Here is a 22,766-nt window from a genome sequence, read left to right on the forward strand (position 1 = left end):
CCAGGGTATCCCCAGTTCTTAGTTCCTCATGTTTCCCTCTAGAATGTTTTCATGCGCATACAAGCAGATGAATGCAAGTCCTGATTGCCTTTGTTATTTTTACATGGAAGTTACCATGATAGTATACCATCTTGCAATTTGTTTATTGTTCCCTAAAAAAACTGGAAGAGCTCTTTATACCAGTCCATAGGGACCTGCCTGATTCTTTTTCACATGTGTACGGAATTCTGCTGGATGAAGCCACCAGAATTTCAGTAACATCTTCTGATTAGCATGTGGGTATGTGCAGTCACACACAAGGCCTCAGAGTATGTAATTTCACACACACAAGGAAATCCCTGGGACAGCTTTCCCAAAGTGGGTTGCTAAGTGGGAACACATTTCTAATTTCCTTAAGTGTTGCTGATTACCTTCCACAGAGGCTGAACCAACGTGTATTCCTACCAACATTCTAGAAGCTTGTCTGTTTCTTTGCCCTTTCCAACAGAATATGGATTTTTGCCCATAGGAGAGTTAAAAATGCTATCTTGTTTCATTTTAATATGCATCTACCTCTTATAATAAGCAAGGTAGAACATCTTGTTATATATTTAAAAACCATTTGTATTTCCTTTATTATCAAATGTGCTTTGCGTATTTTTCTTTCAAGCTGTTAGGCATTTTTCTTATCACTTCTAAGACCTCTTTACATACATAGTAGAGAGATTAGCTTTCTATGAATATAACTTGTTAATATTTTTTCCAAGTTTGTTGTTTTGCTCTTTGTTATGATAATTGTGCCCCTGTCCCTTTTTTTTATGTACTCAAAATTATACATCTTTTCTTTTTTGGCTTCTGCATTTTGAGTCATTAGAAGGCACTCCAAGTTTGCAGGATAAGTCTCCCACATATAAAACTTTTATGATTCCGTTTTTCCTGGTTATATCTTTGATCTATTTGGAGTTTGGCCTGGTATAAGGTGTGAGGTATGGATCTGAGTTAGTATTTTTAAACTGGGTTTGGAGTTTGGCCTGGTATAAAGTGTGAGGTATGGATCTGAGTTAGTATTTTTAAACTGGGTTTGGAGTTTGGCCTGGTATAAGGTGTGAGGTATGGATCTGAGTTAGTATTTTTAAACTGGGTTTGGAGTTTGGCCTGGTATAAAGCGTGAGGTATGGATCTGAGTTAGTATTTTTAAACTGGGTTTGGAGTTTGGCCTGGTATAAGGTGTGAGGTATGGATCTGAGTTAGTATTTTTAAACTGGGTTTGGAGTTTGGCCTGGTATAAAGCGTGAGGTATGGATCTGAGTTAGTATTTTTAAACTGGGTCCATATTTCATGAGATGATTGATCAAGTGGCATGCATGGTTTATGCCCTCTCTCCTGCTCCTCCAGGACAGACCATCATCCAATTGCACCACTGGGTTTGCTTGTTTTTCTGTTTATGATCATTGGAATGAAACCCGTTTTCCCATCTAAAAATCCCAGCTAAAGTAAACCTAGTAAAGCTTTGTCTCTCCCAGCCAAAGAGGAGGGAGACCAGCCACAGATCATGATAAAGGACAAGATTCCCATAGATTTCAGGAAGAAGGACCAGTGGAGGGGGCAGAAAGAGCATTTTCCCCCTTGAGCAGTCTCCCAAAAGGGTGCGCTTTTGACAACTGGTCAGTAGCATGTTCACAAGCTGTGTGTCAGGCTGGTGGCACAGGGCAAACTCCAGCCAAGGAGACGTCTAGACAAGATAGCAAAAGGGAGAGTCTTTCTCATGAGCTGTTCCCACCAATCAAGGAGCAGCCACGCCACCGCACCTGGAGGCTCATTCTGCTTTGTCCCCAGAGGTGTTGAGTAAGGTGGTTAGCTTTTCTTCTTGCTTCTCTGCACCATGACAGGAGAATTCCAGTAACTATTACCCTGATTCATGGTGCCAACTGAGCAGGGCACAGAGTTGCCAGGTGATACATGGCACCCAGGTAAACATGAATTTCAGATAAACAGTGAATGCACTTTTAGCTTAAGTATATCCCAAATATTGTTTTGGGACATACTAAAAAAAATTATGTGTCATTTTTCTGAAATTCAAATTCAGTGGGCATCCTGTATTTTTATTTGCTAAATCTGGCAACCTGAGTAGAATGTAAAGAGTTGGGAGAAGAAAGAATGTGACCACTTCAGACCTGTGTCACTCATGGACTAACTTTGCTGCATGGAAAAGGGAGATAGAAGTGTAAATAAGTCCCAAACCTCCAGAGGATGAGACTAGTCTATCTCCCCATCTCTCCCCTGCTCCAAAGAGCCCAGCTCTGTGCATCAGAGGAATATTTGCCTGCAAGGCACATAAGTTACATGGATCATGGCTTGACAAGAACGTGCAGAGGGAGGACGGCTGATCATGTTGAAGGCCACCAAAAACATGAGATGGCAGCCACTGCCCAGAAGGAAGCCAGGCTGTACTTCTTGTTCATGTTTTGCAGATTGATCAAAAGCAGTTCGACAAAATCTTAGAGCTGATCGAGAGTGGGAAGAAGGAAGGGGCCAAGCTGGAATGCGGGGGCTCAGCCATGGAAGACAAGGGGCTCTTCATCAAACCCACTGTCTTCTCAGAAGTCACAGACAACATGCGGATTGCCAAAGAAGAGGTACAAGGGGGCTGTGGCAAGATCACGGCCTGTGGGGCCTTTCAAACAGGAGTCCTTCCCTAGGGCCCAGGGATCCCAGAAATCCTTGTGATCTGAGTGTTTTTTTGTTTTTGTTGCTGTTGTTGTTGTTGTTGTTTCTGTGTGGTCTTTCCCCTCTCTTTTGGGGTCCGTAGGGAAGCCGTTTTGTCCTGCCTCTGGCGAACTCCAAGCATGATACAGCAGGTACCTTGTTTGTTCTAGCTGGTTTTCACTCATGGCTCACCCTCTCTGGGAGCAGCAAGCCCTCTCTGATTTTCTAACACACCCGGTCCCTGAGTCAGTCATGCAGCCGCAGGTGGAGAACTGTTGCCACCTGTGGGTTTTGCCAGGAATCAATTCAAGAACTCGTGGATTCAGGGCCCAAAGCCGCCTTCAGTGCCCCTAGACTGAGCTTCAAGTGTTCACTCAAGGAACATGTCACAGCTGGAATTTTTATTGACATTTTCCACCATGGACGTCTTGAAAATGAGGGAAATTAAGGAGACTCCCCCCCCCATAAGAGTGTAAATCTTTGTCTTTCAACTCCACAGTTACACTAGACGGGAACTGGTTCCCACACAGCATTCGTAAGAGGAGAGCTGGATCCCGGGAGGTTAGACCCTGGACGTGGTATTTTGGGGCACATAAAAGGATGAGTCTCTGCCAAGGGCTTTCTGGGGCAGGTATTTTAGAGGCATCTTCCTTGAGATTGTTATGTGCCGTGATGGCATAAAGCTCAGCTCCTTAAACATCCCTGTGAGGAGAGGTCCTGGGGCACCCAGAAGGTATTTTGGCAGGCCAGGCACCATCCTGCTGGCTTATAATTATGTCTAATATTGAATCAATTACAAGCTCCCTTCAAAATCACCTTTAAACGTTCAAGCCTTAGTTCTTCCATTTCCTTTTCTTTGCTATGTCACAAACTGTGGTGAATATTGTGTCATTCCTTCCCCTGGTAGTTATTATGGAAACGTTCTAGGGTGTCTTCTTTGGTAGATAACACAGCTCTAAGAGGTAGGAGCACAGTCTTACAAAGTGCCTGCAGATATCCTTCAGGATAACTCTCAAAAAAGTTACCTAAAGGTTTTGTGTTCTGTGCATTATGGGTTACTCCAAGGCTCTCTGGCTGGGTTTCTCAGAAACCATGATGACAACAAGACATCTTAAACACAACATATATTTTTTGTTATTATTTTTTATTTTTGTTTCATTTTAATCCTTCCCTTCAGTCTTCAACGGTAATGCAGCTAAAGCAATGTTTGGACGTTCTTTCTTCTCTAATCATCATTTTTCAGGCATGTGTGTGCTCTGGGCATATGAAAAACATGTAAAGAGAAGGAAATGCTTGTTCACAGCATGCATTTCCGTTCAGTCATGCCTCTCATTGCCATTCTTGCAATTAATCATAGATTTTCGGGCCAGTGCAACCAATACTGAAGTTCAAAAGTATCGAAGAAGTGATAAAAAGAGCGAATAGCACTGACTATGGACTCACAGCAGCCGTGTTCACAAAAAATCTTGACAAAGCCCTGAAGTTGGCTTCTGCCTTAGAGTCTGGAACGGTCTGGTGAGTTGACTGTGTGTATTTCAGCTCTCCTGAGTTGCTTCTTGCTAAGTTTGTTATTCTTCTATTAACTGAGAGTTTCTCATTGTTTACATTGTATATTATGTACCAAGCCCTATCTCAGTGCTTCCTTCTATCCTCATGACTGTCTTCTGAGGTAGCTGCCATTATGTCTCCATTTCATAGATGAGAAAATTGAGGCACAGAGAGATGAAGTGACTTGCCCAGGGTCACACAGCTAGCAGATGGCCGAGAGGGCTCCAGTGCCTGTGCCTGTGACCCCTGTGCTGTACTGCCCCTCCAACTTTATTTTCCATTCTGATTCTAAAAGCAGTTCATGCCCATCTGCAAAATATGGATACTAGTCTCTGCCTCATCGATAATTCTGCAGATTATGTTTTGTGATCCCCATTTTAAAGATTAATGAATTGAGGCTCAGAGAGGTTGAGCAATAAGCCCAGAATCATATAACCAGGAAGCAGGAGAACTTTCGGCTCAGTTCCGTCTCATTTCAAAGCTAATTCTTATTCCTCTACACCCTAATTTTTCTTTGTCTTTCTCTCTTTTTCTTTCTTTTTTTTTTTTGAGATGGAGTCTCGCTCTGTCCCCCAGGCAGGAGTGCAGTGGCGCACTCTCGGCTCACTGCAACCTCCACTTCCCAGGTTCAAGCAATTCTCCTGCCCCAGCCTCCCCAGTAGCTGGGACTACAGGTGCATGCCACCATGCCCAGCTAATTTTTGTATTTTTAGTAGAGATGGGGTTTCACCATGTTGGTCAGGCTGGTCTTGAACTCCTGACCTCAGGTGATCCATCCATCTCAGCCTCCCAAAGTGCTGGGATTACAGGCGTAAGTCATCATGCCTGGCCCTCTCTTCTTTTTTCTCCCCTTATCATTTCATTCCTATCCCAATGAAACAAACTCTGTACTTGAGGATTTCCAAATTTTAGTTGCTGATGGGAAGAATGAGAAGACAAAAGTTGAGAGCACCCTGTGTTTTCATCATGGAAGCTTTGGCAAAAGACTATTTATTAGACAATGCCCTGCACTGGGGGCTCAGTGGCTGCAGTGCCAGGAGCCAGGGGGTCTTCTCCAAATGACTCTGAGCTTTCTTCCATTCTTTTCTAGGATCAACTGCTACAACGCCCTCTATGCACAGGCTCCATTTGGTGGCTTTAAAATGTCAGGAAATGGCAGAGAACTGTAAGTGTTTCCATCACTCTGAGCCTGCCATGGGCTGAACACAAGATCCACTAGATTTGCAGGCAGTGACACAGGCTCCAATCTGCTGACACCCCACCTCCCCCCCAACCTCTGCTCTGTCTGGGCCAGCTGTGTCCCTCTAGGGCTGGTGGGGACCCATCCCTTGCTCTCTCCAGCCCACCACCCCCACCCTTCCCACTCACATCCTCCGCCTGCCCCCCTCCAGGCCTCAGCTTTTGTGTCTGCCCAGCACCCATCATGCTGGGGACATTCAGTGGATATTTGACAGAAGGTCCCTGGATGGGGACACAGGCAGAACTGAAAAAGTGTACTTTTGCCAGATGTGGGGTGTCATTATTCACACAACTCCCCACTCACAGCAGTGAAGACAGGTAAGGCTGACCCAGGTAAGGCTCCTACCTGCTGGGTCCTTTTTTCTGAGCCTAGCAGGGGCCCCCTCCCAAGAGGCATATGACAACACCTCCTGCTGGGCCTCTGCGGCCCTCTCAGTATATGGAAGCCTACTGCAAATCCCTCCACATGCGTGTGCAAACCCACTGCAAACCCCTCCATGCGTGTGCAAACCCACTGCAAACCCCTCCATGCATATGCAAACCCACTGCAAACCCTCCGCGTGTGCATGTAAACCCACTACAAACCCCTCCATGTGTGTGCAAACCCACTGCAAACCCCTCCACCTGTGTGCAAACCCACTGCAAACCCTCCACGTGTGCATGTAAACCCACTGCAAACCCCTCCACTGTGTGTGCAAACCCACTGCAAACCCCTTTGTGTGTGTGCAAACCCACTGCAAACTCCTCCACTGTGTGTGCAAACCCACTGCAAACCCCTCCGTGTGTGTGTAAACCCACTGTAAGCCCCTCCATGTGTGTGCAAACCCACTGCAAACCCCTCCACATGTGTGTGCAAACTCCTCCGTGTGTGTGTAAACCCACTGCAGACCCCTCCGTGTGTGTGCAAACCCCTCCGTGTGTGTGCAAACCTCTCCGTGTGTGTGTAAACCCACTGTAAGCCCTTCCATGTGTGTGCAAACCCACTGCAAACCCCTCCACATGTGTGTGCAAACCCCTCCATGTGTGTGCAAACCCACTGCAAACCCCTCCGTGTGTGTAAACCCACTGTAAGCCCCTCCGTGTGTGTGCAAACCCACTGCAAACCCCTCCACATGTGTGTGCAAACCCCTCCGTGTGTGTGTAAACCCACTGCAGACCCCTCGTGTGTGTGCAAACCCCTCCACTGTGTGTGCAAACCCGCTGCAAACCCCTCCGTGTGTGTGCAAACCTCTCCGTGTGTGTGTAAACCCACTGTAAGCCCTTCCATGTGTGTGCAAACCCACTGCTAACCCCTCCACATGTGTGTGCAAACCCCTCCATGTGTGTGCAAACCCACTGCAAACCCCTCCACGTGTGTGTGTAAACCCACTGTAAGCCCCTCCGTGTGTGTGCAAACCCACTGCAAACCCCTCCACATGTGTGTGCAAACCCCTCCGTGTGTGTGTAAACCCACTGCAAACCCCTCAGTGTGTGCACAAACCCACTGTAAACCCCTCCACTGTGTGTGCAAACCCGCTGCAAACCCCTCCACTGTGTGTGCAAACCCCCACACACTTCCTTTTTTGTCCTGCCTGCTGGGAAAATGAGTTCCCTAGGTTTAGATTAATGGATGGAACTTCTTGCATCTGGCCCAGGCCCAGAGCTGGCTAGAGCATCCCGGGAGTGGAGATGTGTGGTTTCCAGCCGGACACTGTCTTCTCTCCCCAGCTCAGGATTTTATTAGCCTGTGTGGACAAACATTTTGTAGGATCAGTGTTTCCAAGGAACCATCTGTGACAACACCCCAGGTTCCTGGGACATCTCTAGGGACCCAAACTCTTCCTTTTATTTCACCAGTCTGTCCTATTTATATACAAATGTACTCCCTTGTTTGCACTTCTTCCAGCGGGAACAGACTCAAACGCTTCCCCTCACCTTGGGCCTTGGTTGGGGCCTTTTTGTGGCTTTCTTTTGAGATTCTTAAAGATGCTATGAAGGGACGGGCCTGGCTTCCATTCCCGAACAGATGTTCTTCACCAGTCTATGTGGAATTGGGGTCCTGTCCCCCTCCCACCTCAGTCCTGCTTTGTAGTCCATCCCTGGCTCTCGGCAAATACCCCAAGGCGTCTGCACATGTGAGTGAAGCCTGCCCATTAGCCTTCCCCTTATCTCTATGGCTGGCTTCGCCTTCAGTGGACATCAGTAATTCTCGGCCATGAAACCCCTTTGCAGAAATTGCATTTCCTCCCTCTAGTGGCCTATTTGCATTTGAGTTCTGTGAGCCCCTGCTTCATCACTTCTTAACACCTGCCCCTCCAGGGACAGGCGGCTGGGGCTGGGGTCACCAGGGTCCCCTCTTGGGCCCTCCAACAGCAACAGTACTGGCAACAGCTGGGATTTGCTGAGCACAGATTCTGCAGCAGGCTCTGTTGAGCTCTGTGCCTGTTCCTCCATACCATCCTCACACCCATCCATGAGATGGGTCCAGCTGTTTTCAGATGAGAAAATGGTGCAGGAAGCTGGTAAGTGACAGTCAGAAATGAATGCTGGCAGCTTAGTCCTTGGACCCACCGCAGTGCAGGACCTTGCTCAACAGGGATCACCCTTGTCCGCCACCTGTTCGTGAGGCCACCCAGGGTTTACGTGGTCATTTGTCTCCTTTCATCTCCTGCCTTCAACCAGCTGGGTCATTAGGGCTGGGGAACCCAGACCCCACACAGTCCTCCTCCCAGAGGCCAGACACAGCCTCACCCCACAGCAAGAACTCCAGTCCCCAAAGCAAATGTCCCTGGGCATAGAAGCTGCAGGGCCCCCAATCCGTGGTGTGTACTGCTTTGCACTGGTGATTTGTCCTCATTGCAACCTTCCCTCTTGCCACCCTAACAGTGCTTTCAGCTCCTTAACACCCCATCGCCTGGCACAGAGCAGGGCTTGGTGAGGACTCACTGAACACAGCCCATGTGTCCTCCTGCCAGTTAGCCTCCATCGGGACTTTTTTGGTTGTCTGTTTTTTAGACCCTTGGCCTATATTTTCTCAAGGCTTTTGATAAAATATTTAAAAATAATTCACAAGGAGCCTAGAAACTGCCTGGAAAACCAATTTCTGTCTTCAGTTGTCTCTAATTAATGTCTTCATGTTGCAAGAAGTTCCCCTTTTTTAATGCTGGAGCATCGTGCGGGGAATTCCATGGTTTTCCCCGTCCCCGGCCACCTGGACTGGGCTGGCTTCTGGCCGCCCACCCACGGGCCCCTCTGGGAGCTGTTTCTGTGCGGGTCTCAGGATGGAGCCTGAAATTCCTCTTCCTCCTGGGTGCCTTTCTTCTTAATAAAAATGATACAGTAACCAACAAATCTATGCAATAGAGATATGGAAAGTCAAGGCTTCCCTCCCTGACCTTCAGTCCCATTTGTTAGAGGTAAACATTTTTCTGTCATTCATTTGCTCATCCATTCATTTGTTCACTTGGCAAATATTTCTTGAGCATCTTTGATTCACCAGGCATGATGCTAGGCTCTGAGCATACTGCAGTGAACAACACAGCCACCAGTCCCTGACATTCTGGTGAGGTTTAATAGGAGGAAGGCTGGGCTCATGGATAGCTTTGAACTCCAAAGTGGATGAGACTGGCTGAGAATCCATTTAGGAGATGTCCCACTGGGTTGAATAAGAGCAGCAAGAATTTGAACCGGGACAGCAACTTCAGAAATGAAAGAATGAGAGGAGCTATTTATTGATTCTTAAAGGAATGCTTTAATCCTACTGCTTGTGTTAGTTATGTGTTAATTCAATCTAATTTCATCACTTTGTTTGCTTTTCTTTTCTTTACTAACTTGAGAAATAATTATTGGCTTTGAATTTTTACAATGCAACATTATATTCTCACTTTTTAAAGTGTATTGTGCATTTTGTTTGCACACAATGGATTTATATGTGTGTGTTCTTTTCTGTTTTCAAATGAAATGGGAGCAAGCTACATTTCGTTATTGAGATTGGGTTTTGGATATCCTTCCATTCTTTTTATTGATGATCTCCTATGAGGAACTTTTGTGTATTTCCAAGGGGTTTTGCTATTACAAACCATGCTGACATACTTCCTTGTGTATACAAGTGGAAGTATACACTTGTGGGAGATTGTTTTCAGAATAAATTACTAAAATTGAGTAATCTGCCACATGAAAAATGGGCTCACCACTGTTTTGGTTACATTTCTTTAATCATGATGGCATTGAGCACCATTTTCACACTTATTGGTAATTCATATTTCTTTTTCTGCAAACTAACTATTCCTGTCCTTTGTTGATTTTTCCATTTGGGTATTTGTGTTTTTCTTGTTGGTTTGCAAGAGCTCTTTGTATATTAAGGAAAATCACACTCTGATTTTCACACAGTGTTGTAAATTTTTTTTTCTAGTTTGTCATTTGAGAGTTTTTGATGGAGTCTCTGCTCTACAAAAATAGAATTTAGCATTCTGTTTATGGCTTTTATATTTTGTGTTTTATTTAGGAAAGATTATAAAATAATTCACTTATTTTCATGGGTTCTGGAACTATTTGTTTTAGGAAATGACCTAAAAATCTCAATGGCACCTACCATTCATTTTTTGCCTAACGCATAGTAGGGGCTCTATATGATTATCTGTAATTGTTATAATTACAAGGAGGTGATGGTATTCCCATTTGATAGTTGATGAAGTTGAAGCTCAGGGAAGACAAAGAACTTACCTAAGCAACATAGTTCTAAGCCAGTGGTTCTCCAACTTGAGTATGCATCAGAATCACCTGGAGGACTTGTTAAAATATAGATGTCTGGGCCCTACCATAGAGTTTCTGATTCAGTAAGTTTATTAGTTTTTTATTGCTCCTATAAGAAGTTACCATAACATCAGTGGCTTAAATAACATAAATCTATTATCTTATAGTTCTGTAGGATAAAAATCTGACACAGGTCTCCCTGAGCTAAAATCAAGGGTTGCATTCCTTTTTGGAGGTTCTCAGGAGAGAATCTGCTTCCTTGCCTTTTCCATCCTCTAGAGGCTGCTCGCATTCCTAGGCTGGTGGCCCCATCCTCCGTCTTCAAAGCCAGCACTGCTGCTCTCTGAACCTGTTTCTATAATCTCATTTTGCTCTGCCTCTCTTCTTCTGCCAGTTTTAGGGACCCTTGTGATTACATTGAGTCTGCCTGGATGATCCAGGATAGTCTCCCTCTTTTAAAGTCAATTGATTAGTAACTTGAATTCCATCTGCAACATTAATTCTTCACTATGTAGCCCAATGTATTCACAGGTTTGGGGGATCCGATTTTGGATACCTTTGGGGAGATCCTTATTCTGCCTATGATAGTAGGGCTGGGGGAGGTCTGAGAATCTATGTTTCTAGCAAGTTCAGAGGTGAGGCTGATGCTGCTGGTCTGGGGACCACACTTTGAGAACCATTGATCTAAGGGAGGAGATGGGATTCTGTCACAGGTCTTTTTAACTACAGAGACTCCAGTGGCCACCTCTCCCTTCATCTCTTCCTAAACAAGCACACATTTTTCTTCACCTGACAGCAGATCAAGCGCTGAGAGGGATTTAAATCTCCCCAAAGCTGCCTCTTGGGTCTTGGAAGGGAAGCTACCCTGAAGACAGCCCATGGTGCCAGGGAAGGATCACCTGAGCCCTGCAAGATTTAAAGAAAGGAACTATACCAAGGATGTGAACCCAAAGGCTGTGGCCTCCCCGTGTCCAGTCTGTGCTAACGTCTGCTTCCCACACGCCCCCAGGCTGGCCTCGCTGTCTGACAGCTGGTCCCCAGCTGTGCACTCTGAGGCCAACTTCAGGCCCTTGGTGTTCTTCCCTCTGGTCCTCTGGCCACATCCCCAGCCAATAGCTTTGGGCCTCTGCCTCTTCTGTCTCCTCTTCAAGCAGCTCCCAATTGCTATCTAAAAGTTATAAACCCAGTGTAATTTCTGCTCCTCCCTTGTTCACACACACCCCACCATCCACCAGGCCCTCTCTTTTTGCTCTCTATTGCCACCCCAGGGAATTCACCTCTTTACTTTTTTGAAATCCCCTTCATTCTCTAAAGGTAAACCCTTAGTCCTGGCCATTTCAAAAGCATCACACACAAGAAGACCTCGATATTTACATTTAAGTCACATATGCAGCTACTGACACTTACTAGTGGTGTTATAGTCCTGGCTATTATTCCATGAAGTCGTCACATTTTGACCTTTTGCATAAGCCTCCAATGGCCTGATGGAATGATGAAGCATCAGAACAGTTTCTACACAATGGCTAAGGGACGTACCCATTTTGAATTTTCCTCTTTTCTGTGATCACAGAGGTGAATACGCTTTGGCCGAATACACAGAAGTGAAAACTGTCACCATCAAACTTGGCGACAAGAGCCCCTGAAGGAAAGGCAGGGCTCCTTCCTCAAACATCGGACGGCGGAATGTGGCAGATGAAATGTGCTGGAGAAAAAAATGACATTTCTGACCTCCCCAGGACACATTCTTCTGGAGGATTTACATCTACTGGAGTTGAATGATTGCTGTTTTCCTCTCACTCTCCTGTTTATTCACCAAACTGGGGATGCCTATATGTTGTCTGTGAAATCGCAGTCCTGCCTGGGGAGGGAGCTGTTGGCCATTTCTGTTTTTCCCTTTAGACCACATCCTGGAGACAGTGAGATACTCAGGGCGTTGTTAACAGGGAGTGGTATTTGAAGTGTCCAGCAGTTGCTTGAAATGCTTTGCCGAATCTGACTCCAGTAAGAATGTGGGAAAATCCCCCTGTGTGTTCTGCAAGCAGAGCTCTTGCGCCTGTGGTCTCCTCAGGGTGGACCTGCTAGCAGAGCAAGCCACGCCTCTTTCCGAGGTAAAGGTGGGACCATTCCATGGGAAAGGATTCACAGTAAGATTTTTTCTTTTTTTTTTTTTTTTTTAAAAAAAGGATTTCATAGTGAGAAACTTTTGGGAAGTGCATACCGTGGAGGGGCGTCAGGGTCTTTGTGGGTTTTGCATATTGACATTGACCGTGAGATTCAGCCTCAAACCAATACTGCCTTTGGAATATGACAGAATCAATAGCCCAGAGAGCTTAGTCAAAAACGATATCATGGTCTACCTTAACCAAGGCACTTTCTTAAGCAGAAAATATTGTTGATATTACCTTTGCTGCTAAAGATCCAATCTTCTAACACCACAACAGCATAGCAAATCCTAGGATAATTAACCTCCTCATTTGACAAATCAGAGCCATAATTCACTTTAACAAATTATGCATTTCTATCATGTTCACTAATGGCTTATGATAAATCTGTGTAGTCTTCCTTTTCTCCGGTTCTGTTACCCAATTTAGATTAGTAAAGCATACACAACTGGAAAGACTGCTGTTATAACACAGCCTTGTTATTTTTAAGTCCTATTTTGATATTCATTTACGATTAGTTAGTAAATAACACCTGGATTCTATGGAAAGGACCTGGGTCTTCATCCAAGTGGCCTGAGTATTTCACTGGCAGGTTGTGAATTTTTCTTTTCCTCTTTAGGGATCCAAATGATGATGTGCAATTTCATGTTTTAACTTGGGGAACTGAAAGTGTTCCCATATAACTTCAAAAACAAAAACAAATGTGTTATTCAGATACTTTTATGATTACTAACTAGTACTTTCCTAATTGGGAAAGTAGTGCTTAAGTTTGCAAATTAAGTTGGAGAGGGCAAAAATAAAACGAGGCCGCGTATCAGAACCAGTGTGTGTATAAGGAAAACCAGGTATAAAATGGGCCTGTCACCCTTGTCAGAGATAAAAATTACCACGTCTACCTTCCCTTCATCAGCTAACACTTATCACTTATACAACCAATAACTTGTTAAATCAGGATTTGGCTTCATACACTGAATTTTCAGTATTTTATCTCAAGTAGCTATAGACACTAACCTTGATAGTGATACATTAGAGGGTTCCTATTCTTTCACTGTACAATAATGTCTTTAATATGAAATGCTACATTATTTATAATTGGTATAGTTAATGTATCTTTTTATAGTTGTAAGTACACAGAGGTGGTATATTTAACCTTCTGTAATATACTGTATTTAGAAATGGAAATATATATAGTGTTAGGTTTCACTTCTTTTAAGGTTTACCCCTGTGGTGTGGTTTAAAAATCTATAGGCCTGGGAATTCTGATCCTAGCTGCAGATTGTATTCCACAATGCGAGAATGATAAAATAAAATTGGATATTTGAGAAACATTATGCTTTTTCATTTAAAGACCAAAGTCATTTGAATTCGATGGCAGGCCTTTCTCTTTCTGAGACCTGTACAAAATGGCTGATAATAAAGCAAGATCAATAATGTAAGCATAAAATTACATTTGCTCAGTAAGTCAGGCCCAGTGCTTTGCCTGAGTGTGAAACCCATTTCTGTGGGCTTGGGGGTTGACCAGGCAAGGAGCTGGGCCTCAGAGGTTCCATGTCATAGCTGGCTGAGTTTCAGCTGTTATCTAAGCTGCCTGAGTCTCCTTTTATCTTAAAGTAGTGATGATGTCAGTGTGGGAAATGGTGGGGAGGACTGCGTGAGGATTGACGGACAGCATTGTGCCCCTGACGGTGAGCACAAGTGTCTGTTTTTGTCACCTTTTCCTCTAGAGAAATCTAGAGGATCTAGAGAAAGGATCAATTTGGGTTTTACTGACCTCAAATTTCTAAAGCTTCTAACCAAGAAGCCTCAATCACCACGTTGTGAGCTGACGCTGCCATTGGTTCAAGATCATTGCTGATACTGGGGTATGTCCTCCAAGCTCATCCTTCGCATTTGATGTGGAAAGTCCAGATCATTTTGACATGGGTGGCCAAGCACCACCACTTTAACAAAAAACTTAAGGGAGGCTGGGATCAGATCTCTCGTAACATATGCACTTACGTTAAGAGAATTTAGACACGTTATTTAGAGACATCCCATTTCTCAATCCAAATGTGAGCAGAAAACTATAGGAGAAGGATATTTTCCCTCATTTGGTGTCCCGGAACGTGACTCCCTGAAGGGAGCCATTCTGGAGACAATTGGAGGGTGTGGTATGCGTGTGCACACATGCATTTGTGTGCCTGGTGTGTGTGTGGGGGTTGGCACACTCTCTAGAAGTGGACCCTTTGGGATGTCCCAGCTTCTCCTGCTGGTGGAAGAAGCCTTTCTAATGGCTTTGCTCCTTGCTCCTAGGCATGAGCTTGAAGGGGGATAATGAAGGGCATTTAGGAAGTTGCTCAAGGAAGACTGTCCGAGGAAACCGCGTACTGGGCTGAAGGAAGACAACCGGAAAACACTGAAGGAGCTCTCAGCCACTGCGCCTTCAAAAAGGCAGAAAAGTCAGTTCAGGGAGGTGCCTTCCAGCTACCCCACCCGCTTCAGGAGGGGTCATTCCAACCTAGGGTGCTGAGAATCCGGGTGGGATTACCAGCAAAAGCTAGAGAACCGTGGGTCAGCGACCCTTAGGAAGAAGTGGAAAGGAATCTTAACTTACCTGCAATAACCTTCCTATGCGAAGCTGTGGCTAACGCTTGCCTAATGGCTAGAATTAAATGCTCAACACAGGCTATCCGCGTGTCAGATGTGCCTGCTGTTTTCTACAATGGGGACATTTCCTGGCCTATTCCCAAGCTCATTTAGAAGGGAAGTGGAGATGCCCCATCTTCATCTGCCGCGTCCCTTCCAGCGTCTGCCCGGGCCCTGGGCCTGCGCTCCCTCGCGGTGGCACCAGGCGGCGGGGCTGCGCGCCCTGGAGGAGCTGCACCGGCGCCGCGGGGCTCTCAGCACTGAGGACACCACGCCCTGCAAATTGTTGGGAACTTGTCGGTGGCAATCACACTGCAGGCTCCTGCAAACTGGTGTGAGGCCCTCAGGGGTGAGAGCAGGATTGCAGAACTGCGCTCACCCTTTTGGAAAGTCGTCCAGTGGCAGAAGTAGCCTCCCAGGAGCAGAGCAAAGCTGCTCGGTGGTCCCCTCGCCAACCAGGGACCCAAGAAGCCGCTCAAGGGAACAAGGCCCCGCGGTGTCCGGGAGGTCCTGTAGGATGTAGGAGCCCTGCAGCTGCCCGGGCTCTGTGAAATGGCAGGGAGGGTGGGGGAGATTTGCGCTAAATCCTGGGAATATGCGAGTCATAACATTCCAGGAGAGGAGCCTAGGGCGCTGGTCCTGCAGGGCGTGGAACCCTCTGCTTTTCCTGAGCAGGCCTTTTCCCTGGGTCGACACGTGGAGCTCAGTGTGAGGCCCGCCTGCAGCGTGGACGCAGATCTTTATGGTCTGCGTTTCTGTATTAGCCTCAGCAGCCTGACGACACCTTTATAAAAGGTTGAAACACGATACATTTTGCCAATATTCCACGTTTTATGTATTCCCCCCAAAGCCGACAGTTAACAAGGATTCCCCGAACAGCAAATTCTTTGCACACATCCATCATGGAATTAGTACAATCCATGTGACGGAGGATATGCAAATTGCACATCGTTAACGCTTTGGAACTACGTATTTCTGCACTGCCCTGGAAAGGCTGTACACAAGCGAATATTCCCTGTCTTTTTCATTTTTACGGCCGGAGTGTACGGGCCACATGCAAGTTCGGGGCTCGTCTGCTGATTTTGCTGCCGTTAGGGCAGAGGGATAGTGAAAGCCGGGCCGAGCGCAGCACGGACCAATCTCATCGCCGCGCTTGCCCCGCGCGGAGGGAGCCGGGCCCCCGAACCCGAAGGAGAGACCTGGTGCTGGAAGGGCCCGCGGACCCGGCGTCTCCCGGGGCACGGAGCGCGATCGCCTGCGGTTTACGGCCAGGGAAACTGAGGCGGCCGCCGAGGGGACGCCTCGCGACCGTTCCTGGGAGAGCTGGCGGCGGCCTTGCTCTGCGAGCTCTTCGCGCCGCCCGCCCGCGCGCCGGCCTCAGGATTGAGGAAGTGAGTCTGGGCCCGGCCCCGGCGCGCCAGTGTCCGCCCGGCCCCGCGCCCCGCAGCGCCCGCACCCGGCCCCGCCGCCGCCTCAGGTAAGTGCTGCGCCCGCCCGCGCGCCCCCCGGGGACCCAGAGCCCGCGCCCGGCGTCCGCGGGGAGCCCCGGCCTCTGCCTGCCCGGGGGCCTCCGCCTGCCCGGGGGCCTCCGCCTGCCCGGGGGCCTCTGCCTGCCCGGGGGCCTGCGCTCCAGGCGGCCGCGTGGTCGCGCGTGGGTGGCCGTTGCGCAGGGGCCGCAGCCCGAGGGGCGCGGAGGGCGTGTGGGGCGACCCCGGTCTCACGTCCCCGCTGCTCCCGCCGCGCCCGGAGCCCAGCCGGCTTGTGGGAGGGGAGCGCGTGGGGCCCGAGCAGGGAACCCCGAAACCCCGTACGCGACAGGGTCGGGAATGCTGGGAGGCAAGAAACACAAGCAGGGAGACACCAGGGAGTCCGTGTGTTTCCTCCGCCTTTGGAGAAAACCCAGCCCTTTAGCGGGGAGCGGGCGGAATGGGAGCGCGCGGGTGCCCGTGCCGGGGTGTTGGCAAGAGGCCGCCCAGGAGCCTCTCGCTGGTCCGGGGCTTCCTGGTGTTGCGGGGCGGCCCAGCGAGGCTTCGCCCTCCTCGGTGTCTGCGTTATGCTTCTTGCCCAGGTAGTCTCTGGCTGGGACAGACGCAACTGCTCTGTCTACCGTGGTCTCTGCAAGCTACAGGGGACCTTCCTGGCAGGCAGGGACGCAGGAAGGAAGCCTAGGAAGGCCGGGGTCAGCGAGGAGACGTTGCTGGAGAATTTGAGGACCCCTATGGCCATCTCAACCTACCCCTTCGCAGTTTGAGGCCACGAAGTTTTTCTCCCACAAACACTTCCCCTGCAACAGGTAGAGAAACAGGGGCATATGGCTTTTAGCAAACCTCTCGCCATGTACACTAATTTTAGAGTTTGCCACTCACTCACAGGGTATCAAAATGCCCAGACATTAAAGGGATAGCTAGAATGTGCACAATTTTGGAAAATGTTAACATTAAATGCCTTTTATGATTTGATTTTCTTCATCTTTGCCTATGTCCTGAAAGAGAAAATAATATAACAAACTAACCTCACACCTAATTTGTTCCTAAAGGAGGTTTTGCCGTCAGCCAAACCTTTCCCTCTCCCAAATGTCAATGTCTCTGGGAGTGACCTCGCAGTCAGCTCGGATGCTCAGATCAAAAACGTTCAGTCTGTTGAATCTACATCTAAAATGTGTCCTGATCTGTCCCCTTTTTCTTATGCCCACCCCCGGCCCCTTGTCCAGAGTACCAGCCTCTCTTTACTGTAGGAATGCAGTTTCCCCTTCCTCCATTCCCTGTATAGCAGCGTGCGTGTGTGTGTGTATGTGTGTGTGTGTGTGTGTGTGTTTAAATGGGTAAATCGGACCATATCAGTCCTCTTTATGGAGTTCTTCAGTAGCTTCTCCTTGCAACTGGCATGCAATCCAGGAGACCTCCTTCTCCTCACACCCCCAGCTGATCCAGCCTCTGCTGTCTCGTACCACCAGGCCATTGCCCCCAGCCACACTGGCTGAGCTCGCTGTCCAGCACTGGTCGCCTGCACTGCTGCCTCCTGACTCTCTTCACACGGCCTCAGAAAGTCTTCCCAGGTCACCCTCTGAAAACCCATGCTCTTTCTCACATCCCTCACTCTGCAGCCTCCCTGCAGCCCCCACTCTGTATTCCTTCTTTATCTGTTTAATTTCTCCTTAATTACCTTGTGGTCTCCACTGGAGCTCCTGGGGTCAGAGACTGATCTGTCTTGCTTATTGCTGAGCCCTCATTCCCATAACTGTACAGGGAGACACCCCGTGCATGGTGGTAGAGTGACTGGGTGGGGAATGGACAACCTTAACTTACCTGTGGTTTCAGACTCACGGAGCATTTCTCTCCTCCACCCTTTTTGTGCTCATCTGGGATTGAGAACAACATATTTCTCTGGCCTGCAGCTCCAAGATATTTTGATGCCCACAAACCCATTAAACACATTTTGTAGGCAAGCCAGTGTTAGTAAGGGATGCAAATAGCACTCAAGAGATTTCTAGAATCATGGGCTAACCATTTTGACCAGGATTTTGGTTCAAAAAGGACCTGGATGATATGAATGAGTATGTCTAGCATGCTTTGCTTGCAAGGGTCTTCTAACTCTTCAATATCGACAGTCCTTCCCGAGCCTCCTAAATTAGCCGGGCTTCTCTGCTGTCAGAAACTTTATAGCAATTACTTAGCTGTCTGCTCCCCCACCAGCTTCACAAACTCATGAAGTTCCCTCTTCATAGAAAGAACTCAATAAGACATTTGTAGAATGAATGACAGGTTCTTCTCTTTTCTTTTCTCTAGAGTCTTGCTCTGTCGCCCAGGCTGGAGTGCAGCGGCGCAATCTTGGCTCACTGCAACCTCCACCTCCCCCAGTGCAAGTGATTCTCATGCCTCAGCCTCCCAAGTAGCTGGGATTACAGGCGCCCACCATAATGCCCAGGTAATTTTTGTATTTTTAGTGGAGATGGGTTTTCACCATGTTGGCCAGGCTGATCTCGAACTCCTGACCTCAAGTGATCCATCCGCCTCGGCCTCCCAAAGAGTTGGGATTACAAGCGTGAGCCACCGCACCTGTCTATTTTCTTTTCCATTAAATATTTAGGTTTATTCATTAATGTAGGTATAAATAGTTGGCAAAAGGAAATTGATGAGGTTTTGAAAAATCGTTTAAACCATCATTACTGCTGAAAACCTCTTGATGCCCTCTTTAGGGTGTATAATGAAGACATGTAACTTGTAACCATAATTTGTTGGCACCGATCTGAACCCAAAAGAAGCAGGAGAAAGCAAAGATCCGTTTGAGCGCAAAGATTGAGCAAAATTTGAATTACCTCATCTTAAAACTTCTACCCTTAGAATATATAAGCCAAAATAGTAACTAGAATTTTAAAACTGCTCCAGGGGCAGAGTCTTCCACTGGTAAAGTGATTTTCAAAAGGAAACTGAAAATGAAAAGGGGAACAAAATGTGCTGGGTGAGGGTTAGCCTGAAATAATTTTAAGATTTTTTTTTTAAACTTAAAACATTGTATGGTAAGACACTTCTGTTTTCAGGAAGAATGTCTAGTGTTTGGATTTTTGAAATGCTGTTGGTTATGTGCGGTAGCTGTTTTGGAGAGGTGTCTGAAAGCAGATGGCAACTGTGCTTCTCAGTTTCTGGATGTGAATGTGTGATTGGAGCCTTTATTTTAAAACAGGTTCTGTCTTGCTGGCTCTTCCTCTCTCTGTCACAAGTTGATTTTCCAAATCAGGTTTTGCTATTTATAAGGCTTTAATCATCCCCTAAATTTTGCCCAGATTGATCGTTTTTCCTTTCCTCCTTTGACTTTTCAGGCTTCCCAACTTCAGACACGGGTGTTTCCCACACATGGTTTGTCTCAACCATCCCTCTTTGGCTCTGAAACATGTGCAGCTTGCACAAGGCTGCTGGAGCCTGGCTTTTCTAGCTCCACCTTCCCCTGCCTTGACAAGGCCAGTCCACCTGGGCCAGGTGCCTGATTTCTAGGCTTTTAGGTGAGAAATTCCCACAGCCTTGTCCTGTACCTTACTTCGTGCCCCTACTGCTCACAGCACCTTCTAGAACCTACCCACTGGTGAGGCTGGCATCTGCCCTCCAGCATTAATATTCTGATCTTATTAATTAGCGGGAGATGGGAGACCCACTGGCCTCCAAGTCTGCACACTGGTACTAAAGGTAATGACCACCCCAGCCCTGTCGTAGAGAGAGGCTGCAGAAACTTCACTTTAGTTGAATTCACACAGTAACCCCATTAGCGGGCCAGGGCATAAGGGTGGATGTCTATTTTTAACAGGTAAAAAACTGAGACACACATACATTTCAGCTGGGAGTCACACTGCTAACATGTGACAGAGGCAGTCCACGCCTTTGACATCCACACCGTGCTTTTGCCTTTACAGATTCTCTTAGGCATTATTTTTATATAACCTTGATTTAAAAAATATATTTTTGGCTGCACGATCACTCCCCATTTCAGAGTTGTCTGTCTGAGAGAACACAGACAAGGGGTGCTAATTACCTTGTACTTCATTACATATAGGATATGCTATAAGAACAAGGATAGGCACACGTGCATTTCTTATGGTAGTACCTCATGTCAGGCCTAAGCTGGGTGTGGGTCTTACCCTCCCTCTGGTCCTTCAATCGCCATACCAGGATGGGCACTTATGCCCATGGGGGGGACTCCAAGCTCAGTGGGGGCTCAGCATAGAAGAGCAGCACCTGGTCTCAGTTTATCATAGTCATTAGTTTCAGAGATTAGTCTAACTCCACCTTGGAACTTTTGGGGCCAGATAATTCTTTGTTGCAAATAGCAGTCCTGTACATTGTAGGATGTTTAGCAGCATCATTGACCTCTACCCATTAGATGCCTGTAGCACTCTCCCCCAACCAAGTTGTGGCAATCAAAAATGTCTCCAGACGTTGCCAAATGTTCCCAGGGAAAGGGGCAGAATTTTTGAGGCTATTTCTGCTATCCTCCGTCATTTAGCTTTCTGCTAAAGCTCATACTAACTTGACTTCATAACCAGCAATAATTCCGTGTCTTTGGGACTGTTGCCTGACCACCCCTTTGGGATGACATGCTCACCTCTGGCTTCCAGAGGAACTGGCCCTGGGCAAAAGGAGAGCCTTGTATGGTGACTAACCTTAACTATGTCTGCCCTACCCCCGTTGGAGTGTGCCCCCGAGGGCAAGAGCCTCCTTGAGCCATCTTGGTGCCACTGAGCCTCACACAGAGTCTGGCTGCCTTGCAAGTGACAGTGGGTGTGTGTTGATTGAACAATGGTTGAAGCTGTTACCAGTATGTGTTTTGCAATTGTCTGGGGTTTGTTTGAGACTCTTCTCAGGTAGACAAGACTTGAGCCCAGCATCAAGATGGGATGGGGGGAGCTCTGCCTTCCCACTGACCACACCTGATGGGTTTGGCTGGATAGGTGGACTACAAAAAGGAATGTTGCAGAGGGAAAACTCAATGAACCCATGCAAATATTTGCAGGGCAGGAGGACAGGAATTATAAAGCCTTTCTGATTTGATTGTTTTTCACCACCAGAACAAGAAAGTTTTCTGCTCAGCCATGGCTATGAGTCCATGCCTTAATGCACCCCACAGCCAGCGGCAGTGGCAGTGGCAGTGGCAGTGACAACAGCGGGACCTGCCTTTGAAGACTGGCTGCTGCAAGGGTTGATGGCTGGCATGTCGCAAAGACCACCCAGCATGTACTGGTGTGTGGGGCCGGAGGAGTCAGCTGTGTGTCCAGAACGCGCCATGGAGATGCTTAACGGTAAGGACAGGGTTGTGCTTATGCCTGCCTGGGTGTGACCTGCTGTGCTCATCCTGCAGGGTGTCTAGGCTATATAAGAACAAGGAGTTCTCAACCAATGGAAATCAAATGTCCGTCATTTGGTGCTCTTTCATCATAAAATATATCTTGGGACTCCTAAATTCTAAAAATTGAGGAACCGTGTACAAAATTTATTGTGGACTCACAGATCTTAACAAATGAGACATCACTTCATGCTGGGTTAAAGAACTTTTAAGAATAACGATTTAGTTTTGTTTTTTCATTATAAAAACGATACATGTTTATTAAGGAAAAATTGAAAAAAAAGTTTTAAAAAAAGGAAGAAAAGAATCATCCAGAATCCTGCTATCTCAAACACAAGTACGACGAGCATCTTGGCATGTTCTCTTCTGGTCTCTGCTTGTCTGTGTTTAAGGGACTTTGTTTTAACTTTATTGTACTTATAAGGTGTACGTAATGTTGTATTTTTCTTTTTTCTCTTAACCATCTATCAGTGACATTTACCTAGGGCACCACTTAGCTCCTGTGATCAAGTGAAACATCATTTCATTTATTTTATTTTATTTTTTTACAATTTAATAGTTTGATCAAAAAATGATTCATAAATTGGGCAGCACTCAGAACCAAAAGAAACATCATTATCTGTGGGAGTACTATGTGCAGTTATTGACCTAATCCTTATTCTCCTGTGGGACATTTGGGTTGCTTCTAGTTATTCACTCCTACTGAAAGCATTTCCTTCCCATCTCTTAATACTTGGTTTCAAGGTTATTTCTGTAATGTAGGTTTACAGAAGTTGAATTATTGGTCTTGAACATCTTTAAATTCTTGGCACATATTGCCAGATTTTCCGCTACAGTTGCACCACTTTTAAGACCAATAGGATATCATTGTTAACAAATATTTGTTAATCCCTTAGTATGTACTAGGCACTACATGTACAAAGTTCAGAACTTTACAAAATAATGTCA

The 22,766-nt window shown here is 46.8% G+C and overlaps 2 protein-coding genes across 4 annotated transcripts in view; both read left to right on the forward strand.

The window, feature by feature from the left end:
• The window catches only part of ALDH1A3 (aldehyde dehydrogenase 1 family member A3), a 37,456-nt gene extending 23,765 nt beyond the window's left edge, over positions 1–13,691 (forward strand). The window contains exons 10-13 of the mRNA XM_024232406.3: positions 2,451–2,615; positions 4,043–4,200; positions 5,324–5,398; positions 11,774–13,691. Coding sequence (XP_024088174.1) covers positions 2,451–2,615; positions 4,043–4,200; positions 5,324–5,398; positions 11,774–11,846 — 471 coding nt within the window. The 3' untranslated portion in view covers positions 11,847–13,691. The remainder of the gene's footprint in view (positions 1–2,450; positions 2,616–4,042; positions 4,201–5,323; positions 5,399–11,773) is intronic.
• Positions 13,692–15,974: 2,283 nt separating this feature from the next.
• The window catches only part of LRRK1 (leucine rich repeat kinase 1), a 155,060-nt gene continuing 148,268 nt past the window's right edge, over positions 15,975–22,766 (forward strand). Inside the window, exons 1-3 of one of the 3 annotated variants that reach the window (XM_063716320.1) lie at positions 15,986–16,467; positions 18,776–18,914; positions 21,544–21,774. In XM_063716320.1, coding sequence (XP_063572390.1) covers positions 21,678–21,774 — 97 coding nt within the window. In that variant the 5' untranslated portion in view covers positions 15,986–16,467; positions 18,776–18,914; positions 21,544–21,677. Of the gene's footprint in view, positions 16,468–17,091; positions 17,284–18,775; positions 18,915–21,543; positions 21,775–22,766 lie in introns of those variants that run through there. The other 2 variants (XM_063716321.1, XM_024232405.3) reach the window with 2 other exon arrangements.

This window comes from Pongo abelii, chromosome 16 (genome assembly GCF_028885655.2).
Source record: "Pongo abelii isolate AG06213 chromosome 16, NHGRI_mPonAbe1-v2.0_pri, whole genome shotgun sequence".
Classification (NCBI taxonomy): Eukaryota; Metazoa; Chordata; class Mammalia; order Primates; family Hominidae; genus Pongo; species Pongo abelii.